Below are 23,886 nucleotides of genomic sequence, written 5' to 3' on the forward strand. Positions count from 1 at the left end.
GAAATGTGCACCTGAATATACAAGAGAGTTCACAGAGCATGTTAGAAAAACAAGTCCTTTGTGAAGTGCCCTCTTTGATTTGGTTAATGTGATCCCAGCTCCAAAGTCAAGGAGGGTGCTACTCTGAGAATTAGGTCCAACTTCTGCTAGACTTTTCTGCTCCTGATTGCCTCTACTTTTTTTGTAATTCAGCCATCACCTGCACAGAGAAACAGTCCAATGTCACAGCACTGCAGAGCAAGGCTTTTTCTACAGGGCCAACAGAGGCAGCATAAATTAGCAGAGTTACCCTGATGTTTGTGCATCAAAATTGATGGATTTCTGCTGGTTTGCAGCACATTGCTCTGATGGCCAAGAAATGTGAAGTGTGCCTATGTGAGTGCTGCATCTTACAACAGAAAGATGAACCTGCTTAGATGACCTAAGTAAACACCTGTAAAAATTGAACTGTTGACACTTGATGCCTTTTCTAGAAAACCTACAAGACAAATACACATATAAGCAAAATCTGTAATTCAAGTTGTTTTGCTGGCTGAATAATGCCATTAAAATTCTTAGAGTAGGCGGGTTCTTTCTTCACTGCTTTGCATTTCATAGAGATAAAACCATTTTATTCATGATCTGTGCTAGCAGTCTCTTCTGCAATACCTAGAGCTGACTTGATATAACAGATCTTTGAAACAAAATACTTTGCTATTAAGTGTGACCAGTATGGGATGTCCGGTCATCTGTTTTACTGTCACATTCTCACCTTACTGCCTAACAAAGTAATACTAGAAGTATGTTGGCATGGATTACAGGAGCCTAGGAGGAAGGTGAAATGCAAAAAAGACTTTTTCCTTAACTGTTTGCAGCCCCAGTCTCTCACAGACACACTGAAAAAGTTCTATTTTGTCACACCTAATATATTTTTAGTCCATTTCCATTATTTGTCTTACCCATTTTGTGACAGGGTACAAGTCTTACAGGTCTAGAGGTTTTTCATTTTGCCTGACTTAGTGAAGACCTTTTAGCTGGGGCTTTGTGCTGCATTTTTCCACAGGCTATTTTGGAGGAAGCTGCAGGAAGAAGTGACCTTTAATTTTTTTTAATGTGTGAAATCACAGAGCCTTTCAAATAAGGAAAAACCAAAGCGTGTGCAATAAGCCTTCTCTGAACAAGCTACTGTTGCTTTCATTGCTACTTGCACCACTAAACAGAGGATGCACACCAGGAATTTTATGAATATACAAATATACAGGCCTGAAGAGATGAAAATTTTAGTGACTATCATTCCCACACTCAACAGCTGGGAAGAAATACAAAGTCTGTGACCTAATGCTAACCATATTGTGGTAGGTAAGCAAAAATTCACTAGTTAAATGGTGTGTATTCTTTGTTATTAGATTGCTCTTTTAAGGTGATTGTTAAGAAGGAAGAACACGGATGAATAAGCTGATTAAACACCCTTAAGAGTTTGCTACACAAAACAAAATTGTGTGGCCTGAATTGCTTAGTCTTTTTTTCCTTGGGGAAAAGAAAATATTTATTTCTGTTGTCCGCATGTCCTCTTCAAGGTCAGGAGAAGAAACCAACCCCAGAGATGGAGTTTATGGCTCCATCTTTGTAGATTTTACACATCTGTATATATCAGGAACGGTTTGGTTCCATTTCTGATAGTCCTTATCACAGGAACTTCAATCCCAGTGAGATGATTTGTAGAGTAAGGTATTGGTCATTATAAACATAAGTGTAAATATATTCTATGGTTTAGAAGGAAAAGCATCATTTTCTTTGTCTAAAGAGAGAGAAATTCTGTATCTTCTCTTTATAGACCAAAAGTAATTTACACACACACACACACACACACACACCCTCTCCAAAACAGGAGATTTGAGAGCCTCAACATACAGCTTTTCAAAACTGCACACAAAATACCAGCTCTACTTGTATAGATACTGAGTAATTTTATGCAATGTCTACAAAATAGGCCTTAGTGGCCATTGGTACAGAGCTCACAAATCATTTGAGTTTGTGAAAACTCAGTGTGTTTGGTTTGTTCTGCATTAAAACATTTTATCTGTTTTATCCTAAGGCAATGATGAAGACATGGGCAAAGTGAAGATTGCTAAGCCCTACACTTCCTATCTGATAATGAACTGGAGAGAAGGGAGAAGCTCAGTAGAATTAATTGTGCTGTATCTGCTTGAAGAAGAGTATGGTTGGCACCATGGGAGTTGTATGTGGAACACACTCCCAATGACACAGTGGTGTGTTTCCCTGTATGAACAGCTATATTACAGTGGTTTCTTGGAACTTTTGTACAAACAGGCTTATTCACAGAAAAAAAAAAAAAAAAAAAAAAAAAAGATAGTCTGTGCAGTAAGTATATCAACAAGAAAAGAAGCAAGAGATACTAGAAATTCTCTGAAAATTTTGTTTCCATCTGACTTATACTGTTTAAGGTTTATGTTACTGCTTTTTTATTGTGGTAAGTGTGGATACTTATGAGAGATTGTCTAACACTACAAAAATCTTGTTGTGCAAAGTTCTTAACCAACAGGGTTTTGCTGTAAAAGTAAGAGATTTTTGTCAATCTTTTTCAAAGATTTTTTTCAATTTTTTTCAAAGTGCTTTCAATCTCTGAAGTGAAAAAAGGGGCTCCTACACCTGTTCCCCTTGGCATAATAGAAAGTTATTTAAATGTTCGCAGACAGAAGCTTCTTCCATCTCTCTACATGTCATTTAGCTTAGTTGGTTTGAAATACCATTATAAATATATCTTTATATTACATGAATGAGCAAATCCCTCCTTAAAGAGCTCAAACCAGTTTAAAATTAAGGATTTAAAGTAAGGAGATTCTTACCAAGTTCAGATAAAAATGTGTGTTACCATCGTGTGACCATGACTCATTTATCTGTAAACTAAACACAAAGTCCTGCTTCTGTGAAGTCTTATGTTTTCCTATGACCACAAATGTTCAGAACTTCTCTCCTGCACCTCACACTGAAAGCAGCACATTACCAGGAATACAAGGCCTGTGTCACCAACAAGGCATTTTGATTCAATAGCTATTCCCTGAGCAGGGTTCCCATTACAGGTGTTTATTGGAGCTTGTTCAACAGCTGCACTGCCTGCAGCATAACAGTTGTCTCCTGCTGTGTCTTTTAGATCCAGGCTCTCTGTGTTGGGTGCTATTAATTAAGTTACAGGTGTATTTCTTTATAATGGAAAGTCTGAATGAAATAATTTTCATCCTGTGCTAGGTATTCAACTGGTAAGCAAAATGCTGTGAATTGTGATAGCGTACATGGCTGTTAACAGGAGTCTTCTAAGGTAGGAATGTCTGGCTGCCTTCCAGTTCACAAGTGACTACACAATGTTTCAGGGTTTGGGAACTGACATATTTTCCTTCATCTCATCATCTCCTATTTCTGCTCTATGTTGTCCATACTTATTGAAGGCTTAATAATTTGGTTTTGTTGTACTGGTCCAGCAATCACTAAAAAAACATAAAGTTCTTCGTGGTCTTTGATAATTTTAATGAATTCATGTTTGATGCTTAGAATGCATGAAAAACTTTTAGTATACAGATTCTAATTGTGGGACTGGTATTTTGTTTTGATAGCAATGTTTTGGAGTGAGGGGAGCTCATTCTCCAGGACCTTGCACGCTCCATGGTGATTTGCAGTTGTGCAACATGAGGAATATGCTGCCAGGGTCACGTATCCACCTTGTCTAGCTAGAATTCCTGACTGTGCTAATCTAGATAAGTGTCTTAATACAGGTGCATCAGAAGAAAAAGATTTTCTTTATACAGCTTTTCTCACAGTGGGAACCTTTTTCTGTAAAGCTCTGCTGCCAGATCCTCTTATGCAGGTTAGGATAAATTTTCAAAACTGTAACTGTATCCAAGCTAGAAACTCTAGCTACCACCATCATGTTCTTCAGAAAGTGCAACATTTACCCTATGTGCACATACCTACCCAACACACATCTGCAGTGTGAATAATTGAGCAAAACTTTCCACTTCTCATAATCACAATGTATTACTCCCACCTTTATTGGATGCAATAGAAAACAGGTAGTAGAGAATTAGTGAAATGGGCCTTTGAGGCTTTAAGCACTACATTAACATCAACTGTTGGAGCAGGGTTATTCTATGAGCTCAGTTGTGATTTACAGACACAGCTGGGATGTGTAAAGTGATTGCTCTGCACTGAGACAGCCCAGGAAGAATTCAAAAATCTCCATATGTCAGCAGCACTTGAAAATTCATAATCAAGACTTAAAGGAGCTGGCTCACTGATACATATTTTTTAATAAGTATTGGCATTTAATAGAAATTACAGAAAACTTGAAATTAGCTTCCACTTAGGACCACTGTGATGATGTGCATATTTTCAGGCTGCTCAGGATATCATTAATGAGCAGAAAGATGGAAAAGAATAAAAAAGTGACATCACAGAAAAATAGATATTATCCAGTAAGTCTTGTTCCACATAGTGATAGAGTTCTAATTCAGCTATTCTTTAAGTTAGGAGATAAAGACCTAGTGGCAGAATAAGTGAGATAAGTATCAAGTTTACATGAAAAATTAGTTATGCCTTTTAAAAAATAAGTCTGATCAGCAGTTAGAGCAACCAGGGAAGGAAAGCAACAGCTTCATCACCCATTTGAGAGACACCTGGGCTATTTTTACTGTCCACAGCAATTAATGGATATCACCTGCACTGCTTTTAATTCATTTTTAAATACCTCATGTTGCACAGTCATCTTTGATTTATGTTAACCAGGATTTACTTCGGACATCAGTGGAGTTCACCCATGAAATTAAAGACCAGTCAGGCCAAAAGTGCAAACTTAAGCCCCACTTCAGCCACTTTACTATATTCCTACACATTACAATTTATTTCATCTCAACTTTATTACTCATCCTGTGTGCTCTTGGTCTGAAATATACTTAAAGAATATGGTGCTTGTTTCTTGCAGCAACACATTTTGCTGCCTCTCTGTCCTGGAGACAGTGTTTTTAACACAAATATATATTTTGAGATTCTAGGTGAGCTACTCTGATCTTCTCTGGATCTGGAGGAACAAAGAAATACTCTGACAGTTCTGTCATTGTATATATAATACAGAAAAATAGATCAGTGGAGAAATACAGGCTCATCCTCACTTTGGCTCTGTTCCTCTATACTCTACCTTCCTGCCTTTAAACCATTCCTGGTAGGACTGTGTTGCCCCACCAGTGTGAGTGACAGCACTCAGAGCCAGTGCTAGTGACAGAATAGGAAGGCTGGCATTGCTTGGTCTTCTCCTTACATTAAGACTGTGTCACATCATTTGGCATATTCACGTTCGATAACATCTCTAAATACACTCTCTGACATTCTGCATGTAACCAGTGCTACTGGCAAAGTGCTGAGAACTGTGTAAGATTCTCTCCAAATTAAGTTGCCCCCACTGCAGTGGCTGGAGTAGCAGTGCCATGCTCAATCTACATTAACCTTTGTATGGGTGACACTATAGTCTGCAGTATGTTATTTCTTTCTTCTTTCTGTGTCATTTCTTTGAGGAATTATGTGAAGGAGAGGACTGGAATACTTTGTAAGCAGTTGGTTAAGTTGCTCCCTGAATCAGGAGCAGGAAGAGGTCAGAGCCCCATAGAATCCAACCCCATAGCACAGGAAGGGCAATTCAGTGTTATAGATAAGGATGCACCCACTGAACAAAAATTAACCAGTGCAGTAAATGTGCTTCAACATGGACTACTGGAATTATGTATCTGTTTAATATAACACTGTAACTATCACTAAAAACATTTGGAGAAGAGCTCCTCTGTAAATTACTCTATGTGCTGTGGGGTTTTAATTTTGGTTCATTGGTGAATTGATTTAATCTGGTAATCCTATAATGATCTGACTGTATCCTTTGACCTAGATTTCAGATCAAAAATATTCTTCATCTAAATATTTGAAAGAAATGTAAATTATTACTATGAAAATCACAAAACCAAAAAACATGCAGTAAAACTGTGGCTTTGATTAATACCCTTGCTTGTATAGATGTTATTGTGAGAATTTTGAAAAAACTGTTAATACCTAGTATTCACTTTCCTTATCTTATAACCTGGAAACATCATATTGGGTTTTTATGATCCTTTGATAAAGGAGCTGCAGGCATCTTGGAAGGATGTGAAAGCATCCTGCAGTATAAGTGAGCAATGATTTTTTGGTTCAAAGCTCCTGTACAGAAGGCGTAATCTAATCTTACATAAAAAATCATATGCCAAAACATTTAGTATTATCCAGCTAACTGACTGTGTAATGTTAAATCATTGGTCTTTTCAGTTTAGTTTAGAGTGATATGTGTACACAAAAAGACCTAAATAGATCTGAAAGCTTACTAATGGCAAATTAAACACATTCTAAGCATTGTGACTTCTTGAAGAGCAAAGGCTCTCTTTCTTTCAATAGTTTATTAACTTAGATTAATTGTATAGTGTCATAATTTTCTACATGTTCATGCATTCCTCTTCACATTGGATCATCTTTGATTATAAGATAAAAGGGTTTGTTCTGTATCTGTACACATCAAATCTTCTGCAGATTATACCTGTTATGGGAGAGTAATTTCATTTTTGGATTTCTCGACATGTCCTGAAAACTGTGCTTTGCATACAGATGCTGGAAAGATCTGCTTCTAGTTTGGTTTCACAGTCAGGAATAAGGTACAACTCCATGAAGGTCTGTAGAATTATAATGGTATATATCTGTGTATACATCTTATCTTGAGCAACTGCCCTTTTTATATTGCTTAGCAGACCTCTATATAATCATCAGTTTTGAAGAGAATGCTTTGGGATGCAAGGTACTATAATTGAATAAGGAACAAGAAAATCAGTTGTCTTATAAACTATCCCAAATTTATTTTGAGATATACATCACTTTATCCTCTTGTATTGATGCTTAAAGGCTTAAAATATCTGTCATATAACTGACTTGATGAATTTAGATTACCCAGTACCAGACTGATTGATCTCACCAAGGAGAAATCAGGATACTGTTTGTTGTTAATTCTGCACTAGTTCTTATCCTTGTATCCCTGGTGATATAATCATATTGATTAATATAATAGTAAAGGTAGCATAGTTAGATGGTTTCTGTTTCACATGATACCTTTGTTTTCCAAATTTCTGATGCAGTACCACTTGAATTCTAGCTGTCAGATCACAGTAGGAGCGAGTCTTCTTTAAATATGACAAAGAATTTACTATTTAATGTTTGCATTTCTTTAGAAATCTAGCTTGAGACATCAGATAGCCACCTATTAATCTGTCTATAAATCAGAGGCAAACACAATAATTTCTTGAGGATTTATCTTTCATAGACAACTGATTCTAATTTCTGCTTTATTTTGTAAATAAATGTTTAAATATCTGTTCACTGGAGGAATGGTCCCTGCAGCTGTTTTTAAATTGATAGATGGCATCATCTCACCTAAGTTCAGCCACCTAAAAGACAAGCAGCAACTGTCAGGAATTGTCAAGACCATAGAGAGCAGCAGCTACTTGCAGCGTCTTTCCTCCTTCATAAAAGAAACATAAAAGTTACAAATTTGAAACACTGTGAATGCTGGAATGTGAGAAACTGTAGGGGGAAGTTAATTCTGTCTGCAAGATCTCACTAATGCCCTTATTTCTCTCAACGGGCAATACAGAGGAATAATGACATCTTTGCCACTGTTGTGAATTGCCTCTCCACAAACATTTTTTTTAAGTTGTATATTATTTGTGAAATAATTACTTACTAAACCCACTGAGATCTTACTTGCCTTTCTCCAAACAATTCAATGAGAAAAAGAATTGTATTATAACATTTGTATTTTTGTTTTTCAGAGCTGTGTATGCAAAGGTAAAAGTCCCTGCTTTTGTGATAGCACAAAAGGTAGTAAGGTGAGAACAGATACATTTTCCCTTTTGAATATTAGCTTATATACTTGGAAATTGTTGGTACATTACTTCAGTTGATACAGTGAGTGAATTTAGTGCATGATGGTATTTTACCAACAGAGTTTACACAGAGTGATTACCTTACAAAGTTCTGTTAACTTTGGGGAAACTGTTTAACAAAGCCTTTTCAACTGATTTGGTTTTTTCTGCACTATTATGTTTACAGCACTGTATGATGTTTGGACACCAGCAGAACAACTGCCCAAAACCACCAGGTCTCTTTCACTAACCCCTAACAAATGCCATTACCTTGGCAGCTGCTCTCCTGTTATAAATTTCATAATGCCATCAGGAGTCTCGTGTTCAGTGCTTCCCTCTTTCCGTCTCTTTCCTGCCTGCCCCCCTTTGCCAGTTCCTGAAGGAAAGCTGCACACACTGGCATCAAACAGATAAACTTCTTGCAGATCAAGCAGGGCATGAGTTTCTGGGTCCTAATCACAAACACCTTGCCAGCACTGAAGAAGCAGCAAATCCATCAGCAGTAACAGATCCACAGCTCTGCCTGTTGCCAATAGCAGCTTGGCAGAGGCTCTGAGTGGCTTTTAGACAAACCTAAATTACACAAATGCCAAAAATTCTTTGGAACTCCTGCTCACAGTTGGAAGAACAACTGATTCACAAATGAAAGGGGCATTATTGGAGAAGTCATGGTTGCAGTTCAGGTGAGCCATGAATACAGAACTTGCCATACTAAACCTTCTCAACTTCTTCAGACATCTATAAAGATCTAGGAATATGATTAGTCCCACTGATTGGTCCCATCTGCTTTTATGAAGTTGGAGAAAATTTATCTAGAAGTAAATATGATCATTATTAAAATATACATTAATAAGTGGGAAAGGAGAATACTAATATTTTTTTGTAAAATCTCCCTGTTTATTTTTCATGTTACTAGTTGGTCTAACCTGAGTTTGTCCTAAACAGTGAAATTGAAACCAGTTGAAAACCTAGAAAAAAGTAAGCTGCCCACTAAAAGAGAAATATTAATAAGAATGGACACCCACAACTTGTCTTTATCAGTTCCATGGAAAATAACAGAGCAATTTGAGGCTAAGAGTAAATAATTGTTTAGACTGATGAAGTTTTACATGCAGATAATCAGGATAATGACATTAATCAACATGTTTTGATCATGATTCAGTGTTTATAATTTTACAACCTGAAAATCCTCTGATCTTGTTGATCTGCTAAGAAGAAGGTGTAGCTGAAATTGCCTTTTCTGTAGAGAGGGCAGTGAAGTTGTCAGGCGAGCGCAGTGCTGCTCTGGATTCAGGCAGCACCGCCTGGCTCCTGGCACGGGCAGGCAGGTGGAGTTTGGTTTTCCTGGCACTGATACCGAACCCCCTCCAGCGGCTCTTCCTGGGATAGCAGTCATCCTCCCGCCTTGGGATGCTGCTGCAGAACATACAATAGAAATAAACCATTTTTTATAAAAAGCTATGCCGATTTATTATACAGATCTCACACGCACTTTATAATAAAATTCTTATTTTATATATGTCAAAGTATTATGGGATTACATTCTATCTTGAGAGATACAAATCTATTTTTAATTTTTTATTTTATTCAGAAGCTATTTAAAATCTAGTGAGTTTGTGGGATTTTGAGAAGTAAGAATTGGTGCAGGGAAAAGCCAGAATATTTTGCCTTCCCAGAGACACCTCTTGGCTCCTGTCTTGTACATCAAATAGGACACTCAAACTTTGTAACAGCAAAATTTCACATACTTTATTTGTACAACTTTGTATAAAGCAATAGAAAAATTGGCTCTGAGAGAATTGATAATCCTATTCTTTCTCTCCCATGTCATGCTGTGATGTAAAGGTCTTGAACCAGCAGCTCTTCACTGATGTAAAAATTAGCATGCTAAATTGTTGCTGTCTGAAGGGCTGAAAGACCTTTTCCGTGAGCTTCCAGGCTTGAAACATTTAATTTAAACTAAGTTAAGGCTTGCATCATCTATATTTAACTAAAAAACTGAAAATGCCCCTTTCACTCTAGCTATGCCTTCTGTATTCTGTTTCTGTACCTTCAATTTTGTTTCTTTTAGTTTATTTATTTGAATTTGATCTTAAAACACATGAAAAAGTAATTTGGTGTCTTAATATCTGAGATTCAGAAAAATTTAAGATATTTGTCATGTAAAGCAAGGGGTTTTTAGTCTGTCTGAATGGTTTTGTTGCATTTGACTCCCACTGTTTTATTCCTTGGTTTTCATGAAGAGAAATTGGTGGTTTGGAAGTGATCTTGCTGTACAGCAGAAGCTGTAGGCACCCAGTTTGTGGTGATTGGGATGGGGCTCTGGGATCCTCATCCCCATGGGCACAGCTGTGAGCAGCAGGTGAGCAGCACTGACAGCAACGAGCCAGGGAGTGCCCAGGGACACTGAGCAACACCAAAGGGAACAGAGGGTGAAATGAATGGACAGGAGGGGATAAAAGGCTGGGTAAAGAACAAGGAGGGCTGACTCTTGAAGCCCTCTGAAGTGGTGAGGTGTTGCTCTGTATGGGTTGAAGTTGTGAACTTTCTGAAGTTGTGAGATGATACACTGTGTGTGGTGGCTGTGTCAGTGCTACATGTGCTGTGACAAACAGCCATTAAGTCTCTCAATTTGTGTTGCTAAACATAATACAGAAATATTAATAAGGAGTACCATATCAGCTGCTTTCTTAAACTTTTCATGCTGTCAGCTAACTTCCATACTCTACAAAATCCCAAGTACTGTCTTGTGCTCTGATCATTCAGCCATCCTTACAAGCATGTGGGGCTGAGGCAGCCCAGAGATGGAGCACAAAAACAGGTCAGTGTTGGCAAGGACAGTGGATCTGCCACAGCAGCAGAAAGCCAAGGGGTACTGAAAGTAATGAATGGCTCAGAAATAAGCTATCAAAAGGAGAATTCATGGATATTTGAAGAGCTTAATTATTTTAATGTTTGCAGGGTGAAAAAGGCTTTCCTGGTGTTCCCGGTCCACCTGGTCAAAGAGGCTTTCCTGGTCCAGAAGGGCCTCCAGGGCCACAGGGACCAAAGGTAGGTATGTATGTGAGACAGAGAGAAACACCCAGAGAAACTACTGGGCTTGACAGTCAAAGGGATCCCTGCCCGTGTCAGGGGGTTGGAACTATATCATCTTTAAGGTCCCTTCCTACTTGAAGCATTCTGTGATACATCCCCTGTAAACACTGAAAGGGAAGGAAAGACGACACAATTTATGCAAGTTGTATGAAATTCTTGTTTCCTTTATTGATTCTAATAGGCCAATTATTTATTTATTTATTGATATAGCTGGTTTTGTGTGCACATATTGGTATTGCTATTGAAAATATTGCATGTCCTGTTGACATTTATGTGCTCTTTCTCAATTGAAATGTACCAAAAAACATCACTTTCCATTTTTGATCTAGGGTTCTCCTGGGCTTACAGGCTTAGTTGGACCCAAAGGTATCCGAGTAAGTGTTTGTATTTTAAACTTACATGTATTAAATGTCATGCTAATTGCCAGCTTGGTTCAAAATAAAAGCAAAACATTATGTCTGATTTCAAAGTATGGTTAAAATTTATGACACAGTGTATGCACTAGTATTATTAATTTTAAAAATTTTGCCCTTTTTGCTGCACCTTACATCCAAGGTTGTTGCTGTATGTATTTAATATTTGGGTTTGCAGTGGAAAAAGTCAGACTAGAATACCACAAAGAGTTGTTTGGGTTTTTTCTCTGTGGGCAAAACCAGTGTGTGTTACCTGTATGCAACCATTATGCTTGGTTCACAGTCAGAAGAGTTAAGGAAGTAATGATCTTTTAATTGAATCATACTTGCATTCATTCTTAATATGACTGTAATAAAAGAAAAATTGCCTAATGAGCTTTTTTTTTTTAGTATTTGTAATATTGTTTATCTGGTTTAATATCATCAGGGACTCCCAGGAATACCCGGATTTTCAGGTCCTCCAGGCCTTCCTGTAAGTAAAAAATGAAACTGATTTAACCATTTCTCTCTTACTTCAGTCTTTAGTGCACAATTATCCTCAGCTCAATGTGCTCACTCTAGTCTCAGCATCAGCATTGTCTCTGTCAATTGGCCTAGAGATAAAAATCTTGGCATCAGCAATTCTTATTCATTGTAATGATTTAAGAACACATTGTAATCTGTCAAGTCTTGTGAAACATTGCTCCAACATAAACTCTTTCAGTCTTTCTGTAAGGCAATATGAATGTACAAAAAAACAAAGCTTGTGTCAATTTTGTGCTTCTTTTAGGGTGAACCAGGGAGTGTTGGTCCTCCTGGGCTCCCAGGTGTTCCAGGATGCAATGGCACAAAGGTACAAACCAAGCTGAGTGTTCTGGAGAGTGTTTTTGGCTGTGCATGGGAATGGACAAAAAGGGATCTAAATTTCCCCCAATCTACAGCTTTGATTTGTTTTGCTTTGTGACTTCATCAGCTAGAAAAACTTGTGTCATGGGACCAGAGAAAGGAAAAGTGCTACTTTTTTGTGCAAAATAAATACTTAAATAGTACATTCTAATGGTCTTGGCTAAAAGATAAGAATAACATTTGGTATTTTGATAGATAATACCTTTTTCATTAAATCCAGGAGACCTAATCAGTTTTGTCCAACTTTTGTTGCAATGGGTTATAAAGGAGATAGTTAATCCATTTTATTTTGCCAGTATCTAGCTTGCAGTTGGCAATTCATAAATCCTGAAAGTAATTAAGTGAAAAGGCTCAATGTTAAGTAACAGATTTACCAGGTTTTCTTTGGTCTATGAGCATTCTGAAAGGAGGAGTCAGAATAATCCCTACTACAGAAAATCAATTTCTAGTGAAACTGTGAACTAATCTGAACAGTCAAGGATAGAAATCAAGCTGCATAAAATACAAGAAAAATCCTCTTCTAGCAAAATACAGTGGTCATGATCTCACAGTACATTTAGTGTGATAGCACAGAAAACTTCTGTGATCATTTGACAAAATCAGGTTACTACTTTCAGGGTGACCAAGGATTTCCAGGTCCTCCAGGTCGAAGAGGTCCTCAAGGCCTTCCAGTAAGTGTGAAATTCATGATTGTGTGCATTCCCACCATGTGAAGCCAGTCCCTGAAGGAGAGTAAAGCCTCATGTTAGCTCATACTGACAACAGTTGAAATATATAGGTATCCCCATTTTATTAGTATGAAAACTGTGTGATAAAGAGACCAAAGTTAAAAGTAATGCTTTCTTGTCTGAATGTTGGGCCTCAACTTCTTAGCTAGTGACTGCATGAAATTCATTGACTGGAGTTAGCTCTCATGGGATACTCATGAAAATTTACCACTTACCCCTAAAAGTGTCCAAGATATATTTAATAGATTGCAGTTTGAGTTCATGCCTAAATATCTTTGAGGAAATAATGGCTTAATTAAGTCATTAAGAGCCAGGAATTAACCCCACAACTTCTCACTCTGGGTATACTGCTTTGATCACAGGATTTGGGTTTTTTTTCACTGTAGAGATGTGTTTGAAAGAGATACTTTTAAACAAATGGAAAAGGAATGCTGTTTTTAAGTTCCAGTGGCTTCAAATCCAGCTTATAAATATGATCTTTATTTTACCAGCTTTGCTGATTTTGTTTATTCATTTATTAAGATCAGGTTTCAAAGCTGTTCTGCCTTCAATTGTAGAGTTGCACCTTTGAGATTAACTATTTTTAAACAATATGCCCTTTCTTCTTAAATTGAAGTCTGACCCAGTAAACATGAACCTGGCTATGCACCTTCTTCATGAAAATAAATCACCTGAAGAGCATCAAGCTTAGATACTACTTAGAGTGTGTTATTTCAGCACTCTTTTATTTTTCTGTTTCAATATGATTGTTCTTCTTCCTAGGGAGTTGCTGGTATCAAAGGAGAGAAGGTCAGTTTTTTGCTAGATATTGCATGAAATATTTATTGGTTATCAACAATTTGTGTGTATGTTTGTTGCTCTTTACATCTTCATTCATGGGAAACAGAAGGTTTATCTTCCAGAAGAAGCAACCACCAAGTTTGGTCCTTCCTTTGTCCTAGTAGCATTCACCTCAGGTTGAAAAATGGTCTATAATTTTTTTTTCCCTCAAACTACCATTACTGCATGTAATTAAATTTAACACTTTCAAGCACATAGAAAACTAAGCTCCTCCCCCAAACAGTTTATGAATTCATATGGAAATCTGCAGATGCACCAGAGAGTGTTTATAGCAATAAAGAGTAACAAAAATAAATTGAAAGCGAGGATTGTGCATGAGTAGTGTAGGTATATCTGAAAAGAAGACTGCTCCTAACAGAACTGGAAGGCCTGCAAAAGATATATTTGGTTTCATAAAATCTTTTTTAAAGGTAGAAGTATCCATAGTAGACAGTTTCCATCATTATGCAGTTCTGGTGTTGCTTATTTCCCTACAAACTATGTTAGAAGATTTGTTGCACTACAGAATTCTACAGCATAACTTTTTATGTTTCTTTTTATCTAATTTTCCAGGGGTACCCTGCAGAGGGATATAGCCAAGAGTATGGTGCAAAAGGTGATCCTGGATTACCAGGAATGCCTGGTCTCCAGGTAACTCAAAATAAGGGCTGCTGAGATAGATATGTATAAAAATATACAGTTATATGTATAAACACATTCTATATAACACAAGTGTGTATAAAAATTGTTTGGTATTTTACATGAATTAAGTGTATTATTTACTTAATATAGATACAGTGTTTTTTACAATTGTGTCACTGATTTCTAAACCAAAATCAGTCAGTTTGCAGGCCAGTCAGATTGCAGAAGAACAGTACTTCATGTAGGGAGAAAAACTGGTCACAGATCTATGAGTTTACCCCTAGACATATAGAATAGAATAGTTCAGCTGGAAGGGACCTATAATGGCCATCAAGTCCAACTGCTAAAATTCCCTTCAAAGTTAAGACTGGACAGGATGGACCAGCTCAACTTCTGGAGTACTAACAAAGGAAAGAATGGTCCATATTTTAAGAATGAACATTTACACAGGAAGGCAGGGCTGACATTTCTTCTGACTATTGGAATAAACAGAGAGCATTAAATTAAAAAGAAAACAAAAATGTTTCATTTTCCATTTCTTTGAAAAAAAGCTTTAAAGTATAGTATTTATTGCATAGAATACTTGAAGGATTGAAGGCTTATTAGAGACATTAATAGAACCATATGGATTACAAGTCCACATTTCTCAGAAGACTTACTTACATCCTCACTTGAGTAGTTTAGTTTTAGAACAGATGTTTTCTTGTGTTTCAAAACACATGCCAAATAATGAAGCAGTGAGGAAGAATTATTTTGCTCATAATCTTGCCAGGAGATTTATTCCTGTTTCTTTTTCAATATGCAGGGTGCCCAGGGTGCTCAAGGATATCCTGGGGAACTTGGACCACAGGGCCCTCCAGGACCTTTAGTATGAATTTGTTTCACTTGTTACTTTGACCTTTGATTTCCCCTAAACCCTATGGAATTACACAGATGCAAGTACTTGACTCTCTCAAACTTATTTGAGGTCTAGACACATGTGTGTGTAAAAACTATGTTTTTCTGCACACATCTGATTTTTTTGTTTCTTTTGATTATTTTTATGCATGATAATTTCTATATTTGCAGAAGCATACCTTGTCCATGTAGGCATAAATTTTAATTTTCAAATAACTATCTATTAATTCACTTTAAATACTAATATGCATAACATTGAGAGATGCATATGCTTGCAACTATACTGTGTAAACAATCTGTCACCCACCGAAAATGGCTTGCAGTTGTAAAGGTGGAGGAAAGAGTAAAAATGGGATATAAGTTCTGTGGAAGTTGGGTACTTTAAAACACCTATATCAGAGAACAAGATTGTAAGTTTTTAGCTGAGGTTTTTTTTTTTTTTCCTGTTTTGTAGGGCATGCCAGGGAAACCAGGACCTCCTGGACCTAAGGTAGTCTCAAATGGGTAAAAAAAATGAGAACTTCTGTTGTGTAACATGAATCAACCCATGTTTAAGTGTTTGTAAAGTTTTAAAAAAATAACATTTGGGGATTTTTTTCAGGGTCTTATGGGACTGAAAGTAATAGGAGCCAAAGGAAGGAAGGTAATTTCATAAAAAGTTTTAAACATTTTATAAGTTTTGTTTCTGTTTTCTGCATTTTCTGATTTGCTATGGAGGAATGTTTGGGGAAGTAAGTCCTGTAAAATGCAAATTTTCAGTATATATGTGGGAATCTTTTGTTGAAAAATGGAAACACGGCAACGTTCTCTAAGGTCAAAATGTTTTCACATAAGAGCCAATGAGATAAACATCCAGACAGAAGATTAGACACTGAAGAGAAGCCAGTAATTAATATTTATTAGCACATACCATTAAATTAATATATGTACTTTGTGTAGTGTTCCTAAATGCTTATCTAAGCAGATACAGTGGTAAATATGTAGCATTTGTAGTATCACAACTTCTGTCCAATTTATTTTCAGTGTCTGCCCTTGTGATACAAGCAAAACCCCCAGGTTTTGAATAAAAATTGGATAACTTGTCTTTCATGTACTTACTTTGTATTCCATGTAATTGACATTAAACCAGGAATTACTGCAAATGCTCACATTGTCTCTCAGCACCCGGTCTGCCATTGCAAGACTACTGCAGTTAATCTGAATATTCTTGCAAGAGATTAGGAAATCTCACAGTTATGCTAACTGACCTGCAGAGGTTCAGTTTTAACATTGTAATAACCATCAGGAATGTGCTAGGAGTTTCCTGGGGGGAAAAAAAAACCTATAAACCTGGTTATTCATTAGCAGTAGCTCAGGTGACCATGGAAGGAGTTGACACATTCTTTGCTGTTCTGCTGCAAATTCATACAAAAGCATTCCTGGCTTAAAATCACTGAAAATTGTGGATATTGTTTTGATGAGGTCCACAGGAAAGATCACACTGAGGACTTTTTGCCAGTTCTCAAAGATTCTTAATGAAAAGGTGGACTTCACTACTTAGGTTGTAATGAAGGACACATGAAAGCTTGTTTTGTCTGTTAGCACCATGATTCTGTGATTTCCCTGGAATACCCAGACTGCAAGTTGGGGGATGCCACCAGAGACAGTTCATGTAATTTACTGGTTGACATAATTCAATAGAGATAAATATTGTAATCAAGGAGTTATTTTTGCTTGATTCAAAATAGTTTTGTACCAAATAAATAGGATTAAAAATTTAAGTTGTTTCCAGAAACTTTAACAGATATCAGCATATTCATTTTTGTATTAATCAGCTAGGTGAAGGTTAAATCTTCCACATGTCTTTTTTACTGGAATTTAAATGGCAAACAAAGGTGTTAACTGAATTATTGGCTGAGTGCAATGACAGAAGAATTTTCATTATATCAAAAGTATAGTGGTAGTAATTTGAAATAACAAAAACACCCTGCTTGTAATTTGCTCTATTTTTCTTTTTCTTCCAAGGGTGACACTGGGTTAACTGGACCCCCTGGGCCCCCAGGAACTGTTATTGTGACGTTAACTGGACCAGACAACATGACGGTAATGAAATTGTTAAACGTCCCATCCAGATAAGCCATCTGACTAGGTTCTACTTTGAGAGGACATTTTCATCTTCACTGCTCTGATAACATTTCCTTTTACCCATCCTAATGTTTTCCAGACTTGTTTGATTCCATTCTAAGCTCTGTTAGGGTGTCTGTGTGGAGCCAGCTCGGCTGAGCCTGGGTGCTCACGTGCACATCTGCCCATGCCAGGGCAATGCTTCTTGCTCACCAGACCCCACTGCTGGGAATCCCTGGGTGCATGAGGAGTAAATCACTTCTGCTGCACCAAATCCACATGGATGTTCTGAATGGCTATCAAAGCCACAGCTGTGTTGGCCTCTGGGCCTTGGCATTGAGAATGTCAGACTCTGAGCTCACAGAGTTTCACAAAAGCTTACAACACGTTTGTAGTTTGTTTTCTCATTACTTTTACTGAAACCTGTTTAGATCAAATACAGAGCGCCTGGAGCACTTTCCAGTCACAGCTGTGGTGGTATATAATGAAATAATGGCAAATTTTCAGGAACATCGGGCATTATTGTTTAGAAACTTCTCAAAACTCCTTCCATAAATAGTTTGGCACATGAGTCTAAGGAGGTAATAAATAGACAATGAAATTTGGCTTTACAGTGACTTTAGGGTGTGGCCCAGTGGTGCTACACTGTAGCATAATCTAATCTTGCACCCACAGAGATAAGGATGCTGTAGATGGCCGCTACAATTATGTTTGGAAGTAACTCTAGCTCCAGCGAAGCGACTAAGGTTTATTTGGGTTTGTTTCTTGTTGCCATTTGTGGGGATGTTTACTGCAGTCCTTTTGCATGCAATCACAGGTAGGTTGTTTTTCCTAGCTCTATTCTGAAATGTGCAGAAATGGTTTCTTTTTCAAACATCAGACTTACCCTGATACAAAGTTTCTGCTTCTTAATCGTCTGAGAGTAGAACCATCTCTGCTCGAAGAATCTTGCTGGTGACAGAAGGATTTCCTATCTGTAGAACCAGACTGAAATGGAAAGCATGGAAAAATCCAAGACAACACACTAAGCCCTTCTTTTCTGTGTAATAGGACTTGAAAGGAGAAAAAGGAGAAAAAGGATCAAGAGGACTCCCAGGGCCAATGGGGTTTACAGTAAGTGAACAAAAGTAAATCCCTTAACTTTTAGTAACAAGAATAGAACTAATGAGTTGAATAAAATACCTATTAATAGCATTCCAACTGTATTTTTTAAAGATAAAAAATTATAAAATATATATTTAACTTAGAAAATGTGAACTTCAGAATATGTGTATCCTCAGTGTAGTTTTGTTCCAGGGGCCAGTTGGTGATTCCCAAAGCGAAAAGGGTGACCGAGGAGAACCAGGAGCACAGGTGTGTGCAAACATTGAATACATGTGTTAGTCCTTTCTGAAAAACAGTTTTGAACTTCTGTTGCTGTCCAGTTTTTGTCTCGCTGCTACTCTGAGCAAATCTACCTAGATTCAAAAGATTCTTTCCTGCAGTAAACTAGACAAGAGCTAGAAGTCAAGTGACTGTACTTACATGAGTACTTGGAGTGAAGGTCAGTTAATTGTGAGTATGCTTCTTTTTTCTTTTTTTTTTTTTTTTTTTTTTTTTTTTTTTTTTTTTTTTTTGCTATGAATGTTCTGCTGTTAAAACTTTGTAAAAGAGTGCTCTGCTAGACATGTACTGGCTTTGTAATGCAAAGGTATAAGTAGAAGAGAAAACACCATGTTTACTTAAGGCAGCAGACTTAAATTAGTATGTTCAACCAGCAGCTATGTGGAGATATGAAGTAAGTTGCCTAAGAGTTACTTCCTTAACAACATAGTATATGAAAAATATCTATTAAAAAAACATTCATATTAAATACAATTTACCTGATTATATTTTTTTTAAGATAATAAAAGGAAAGCTATTACTTTAATTCAAATGCCTTTCAAACTTTCAGATGAAAACTAATCAATGACAGAAACAGGGTCTGAGTAACTAAAACTACTAATTCATAAAAACTTAATGATAAATAATCAGGGGAGAACCCTAAAATAGTAAAAAAAAATGTTTTGTGACATTTTCTGAATACAGATTTTGAATACATTATGAAAGCAATACTAAGAAAAATAATTTTCAAATTAAATATTTCATTCAGTCCAAATTTATATATTTTTGAAATTTTTCTCCTACTTTTTGTGGTTGCAATACATTTTCTTCCACAAGGAAAGATAGCAAGACAAGACCCTGGTACAACCTGAGGATTGTTCTTTCTTCAGTTGTATGGTGCTATAACAATGATGATGTTAGAGAGAAACTTGATTGTTATTTTTATTATTCCTATACATCATGAAAATTTCAATTTGAGTTACTAGTGTAAAGTTCTACAAGTTCTTGCTATCCAATGTGTGTTATTAATCCTCCATCTTCTGTGTTTCTTTCACATTCTTCTGCTTGCAAAAGCCTTGTCCTGCCATGCAGTATTTTTTGCCTCCCTTCCCTTTGTCTCCTTATTTTGTTATGAATTGCTCAAACAGTTGTTTCTTGTCGCCACACAAGATACAGGACCCCAGCAGATGCTGCCAAATGGGCTGTGGAAAGCAGCAGATACCTCTGGCATGCTGCCTCCTTTTGTTTTCACTTTTCCATCTACTGCCCTGCTTCAGATACCTTTGAAGTGCACTCCCTATTCCTTTTCATTAAGTAATTTCTCCTCAAGTTGTCCCATACAGGAAATGGGGTTCAGAGAGTTTTCCTTCAGTGTCCTTCCAAGCTCACCATGGGAAGGGCTGCTTGCTGCTGTACTGTTTTATTGTTTGTCTTGTTTCTGCAAGAACCTGATTTTGCACCAAGCTTTCTGCACTTGCCTGGCACCTTGTACTGCTGGAGTCTGGCACAAATAATCCTCCACAGGAGAAGCAATGTCAGTGGAATCTCTTACTACCTGTTTTGTGAACTTTAGTCATGATTAAAGAATACTTTAAAATAACCTTAATGGATTTTTACAGTTTGCAGTTTACAGTTATGTACACGGCATCAAGTTCCTATGCTCTTTGAATGCAATATCCTCACCTTTAAATTGTTTATTTTACATTTTTCCTTTGTAGGGGAAGCCTGGAAAAGAAGGTGCCCCAGGTCCACCTGGCTTACCGGTAATGAAGGAAGTTTTCTAAATGTTTTCTAAGTGATAGTCATCTGTTTATTACAATTCTGTCTCCCTGTCACAGCTTTTCTCTCATTGTGGAATGTGGTTCAAAATGTTGATTTGCATATATTGAAACATCTCCTTCATGCAGCTGGCCTTGGAACACACCATGTCCTCACAGATTTATGTGCAGGGGAAAGAGGCTCTGTTCATAGATGTCATTGCTCCTATGTCAAATAGAAAGACCTGTTGCTTGCTGCTGACTGTCTAATGAGTTTGAGACACACTCCAAGTTAAGCAAAATTCTACTGAGTTTTTTCTGGTTAGTCACATTGAAATTTTTGCAAAAGAGTTATACCTTTCCTTTAACATAAATTGAGAAGAGAAATGAATAGTTTTTAATACCTAGGATCAGAGACATTGTTTTATGAAGAAAAGTTATTGTCAGGGTCATGGCTGTCTTGGCCGGGAACAAAATTACTGATAGCTATTAGACTGTAATTTTGTCAACATATAGTTCTTAAAGTATGCCATTTTAGAAGCAAAATAGTCTAATTTGTGTACTAATTTAAATGCAAATGTGTCTGAATACAATACTGTATTCAATTGGTTAAGTATCAGTTCTTTTTACTTTAACTCTACTTTCACAATATCGTTAGAGTCGCAGTGACCTTATAAATATCTTACCAAAATTCTTACTGCCAGAATAGTCCATTGCACATGTATCTTACTATAACATCATCTTTGTCATGCTAAAATGACCTTCACAGGCAGTCTAAACACATTCCAGTCTGACAAAGAAAACTGATTGACAGACCACAAAGCTCTACTGCCTCAGCTAACAAAAAGAAAATTTTGTGTCCTTGCTCTGTTCCTATTTCAGCTTTACTCACTAATAGTTCATTCAACTGCATGAGCCTCCAAGGAGGCTTGCCTGTGTTCACTTGCAGAAAGCCTTAGTCTGCACTGTTTTCCCTCCTGCTGCTGCTGACACCTCTTGAGATCAGCACCATCCCGCAGACTGAGCAAGTTCTGGGGGAGGGTGTTGAATGTGCTCAGTTTCTCCCCTTCAGAAATAATTTGCAGAGGGAGAACAGATTGGAGACTCCTACACTTGTGCCATGCAGAGCAGCTTCCCTTGGGACTGTTAGTGTGCTGTAATAAATGCAGGTTTGAATGGAACACTTGCAGCTTTTCCTACAGAAGTGGAGCTGTACCTCAAACTGGGTCTTTCACTGCAGTTTCTTCTCCTCAGCAAATTGCATTCACTTTGCCATCACCATGAAGGATTAAAGCTTTACATTTTAGATCTTACTGTTCTCAGTGCTAAAAGATTATAAAAGTATAAGATTATATCCTTATAAAATTGTGTACTGTCACCTGCAGGGACAAAAGGGTGAACAGGGCAAGCCAGGACTGGCTGGAAGGCAAGGAGCCAAGGTATTGTCCAATTGTTTTGTTATTGCTTTTGAGGATGAGGTTAAGTATGTTTGGAGGTTATTATTTTATCACCGTGCATAGAATATGTCTCACTTGGCCTAAGAGATGACAAGTAAGGGTTTCATGGAATAGGAAATGGATCAGCTGTAACAAACCATGTGTTTGAATTGGTGTCATCTATGTCAGCTGATGAGTCCTGTAGGTTTTGGTGTATGCAGCTGAATAGTTTTGTAAGGAACAGAGACAGGGTGGTGACAAACTGGTCAGGAACAGCTGTTTTTCTTTAAAGTTTTGAGCAATGTACTGAGCAAGTAACAGTGGGTAAATGTGATTCCAGATATTGCTTTTAATAAAAAAACCTATCTCTGTTCTCTGATGAAGGGGATGAAAGGAAACCCTGGTCCACCTGGAGCTTGTGGTCGAGTAAGTATCATATATATATCATTTTTCTAAACCCTTATAATAAGAAAAATTCCAAATTGTTTGCATGAGGCAATAATGGATGTCCTGTGACACTCTAATCAGGCATGGCTTTCTCAAAGTACTGATATTGCTGTGACTCTCACACAGATGAGATCTTCTTTCATATGGAATTGCATACAGTACCTGTGCCTTGTTAGACCTCAACTGGATCCAGCAATTTTGACAGGAGATTGGACTGTCAAAGAACAGCTACAAAAACTCACAGGAGTTAATATTTAAATCGATTTCTAATCACTTCCAGAACAGGAGGCCTTAATTTTAAAATCCTAAGAACACTTCTTAAAAAAAGCACATTGGTATGAGTACTGTTTCCTTGTCATACTGTCTCCATACTAGCTTTCCTAAAGGCCCCATATGCACCTAATAGAATCCTTCTGCCTAAATTGTTCAGAAGAAATAGCTTTTAAAAAAGCTGAAGTGTTTGTGATATTGACAGAGTACTAAAAAAACACTGCTGCTAATAACAATTTTGATTTTGTTTCTGGTTGCTTGTAATTAGTAAGATTTTGTGGTGTCAGAACATCAAAATTATGAATGAGATCAAAACATTGCTTTAATCAAGTGTTCAGTGTGAGGTACTGTGCTTCTCTTTTAACTCTTGTAACTCTTTCTTTTCTTACCACCTTTCTCTTGAGACGGAGTATTACGATTATGTGGTTGGTGAAAAAGGGGATGAAGGACCCCCCGGACCTCCAGGACCAAAAGGGCAACGTGGCATGCCTGGTGAGTGGGACACCAAAATTACAGTCCTGTAGTAAAAACAGTCCACTCAAAGAGCTTATTGCAGACTACATTTTCAGCAACCTTCTGCTTTTACAAGAATATTTCCTACACTCACGTGTAATTGCTGACTTGAAATGTATCCTGAGACTGATTTTTAGCATTATTTGCCCATAAAAATAACTGCCAGTATGCAATAGTTACATGAGTGGTAGATGCCTACTCAGGCAAAACCAGATTCTTATTTTAAATTTTAAGCTTAAAATGCAAAAGATTAAAGTTTGTATTCAATGCTATTGAACAGTGACTTGGTAGAGTATAAAGTGGTTTAACTCAAGTTTTGAATACCTTGCTTTTGCAGGGCCACAGGGTCCTCCCGGAGCTGCTGGTAGACCAGGTATTTGCAATAATAAAATACATTGTTCTTCCTGTCTGTTGCACTGAATCAACTTGGTCAAATATTAATTTTAGGTGACTTTAAAAATATCTCTAAGTGATAAAAAATTGTCACTCAAGAGCTTTGGTGGGTCAATTGCTCAGGTAAAGATCATTTTTAAATGTTTGTAGAT

The 23,886-nt window shown here is 37.1% G+C and overlaps 1 protein-coding gene across 1 annotated transcript in view; it reads left to right on the forward strand.

Moving 5' to 3' along the window:
- Positions 1 to 23,886, forward strand: part of COL4A3 (collagen type IV alpha 3 chain) — a gene marked incomplete at its 5' end in the record, with an annotated part of 54,007 nt that overhangs the window by 3,184 nt on the left and 26,937 nt on the right. The window contains 19 exons of the mRNA XM_084212387.1: positions 7,881 to 7,937; positions 10,935 to 11,024; positions 11,399 to 11,443; positions 11,910 to 11,954; positions 12,252 to 12,314; positions 12,985 to 13,038; positions 13,858 to 13,884; positions 14,488 to 14,565; positions 15,362 to 15,424; positions 15,908 to 15,943; positions 16,055 to 16,096; positions 17,458 to 17,535; positions 18,607 to 18,669; positions 18,853 to 18,909; positions 20,637 to 20,681; positions 22,061 to 22,114; positions 22,496 to 22,537; positions 23,233 to 23,320; positions 23,679 to 23,714. Coding sequence (XP_084068513.1) covers positions 7,881 to 7,937; positions 10,935 to 11,024; positions 11,399 to 11,443; positions 11,910 to 11,954; positions 12,252 to 12,314; positions 12,985 to 13,038; positions 13,858 to 13,884; positions 14,488 to 14,565; positions 15,362 to 15,424; positions 15,908 to 15,943; positions 16,055 to 16,096; positions 17,458 to 17,535; positions 18,607 to 18,669; positions 18,853 to 18,909; positions 20,637 to 20,681; positions 22,061 to 22,114; positions 22,496 to 22,537; positions 23,233 to 23,320; positions 23,679 to 23,714 — 1,063 coding nt within the window. The remainder of the gene's footprint in view (positions 1 to 7,880; positions 7,938 to 10,934; positions 11,025 to 11,398; positions 11,444 to 11,909; positions 11,955 to 12,251; positions 12,315 to 12,984; positions 13,039 to 13,857; positions 13,885 to 14,487; positions 14,566 to 15,361; positions 15,425 to 15,907; positions 15,944 to 16,054; positions 16,097 to 17,457; positions 17,536 to 18,606; positions 18,670 to 18,852; positions 18,910 to 20,636; positions 20,682 to 22,060; positions 22,115 to 22,495; positions 22,538 to 23,232; positions 23,321 to 23,678; positions 23,715 to 23,886) is intronic.

This window comes from Fringilla coelebs (genome assembly GCF_963513975.1).
Source record: "Fringilla coelebs genome assembly, chromosome: 10".
NCBI classification, from domain to species: domain Eukaryota; kingdom Metazoa; phylum Chordata; class Aves; order Passeriformes; family Fringillidae; genus Fringilla; species Fringilla coelebs.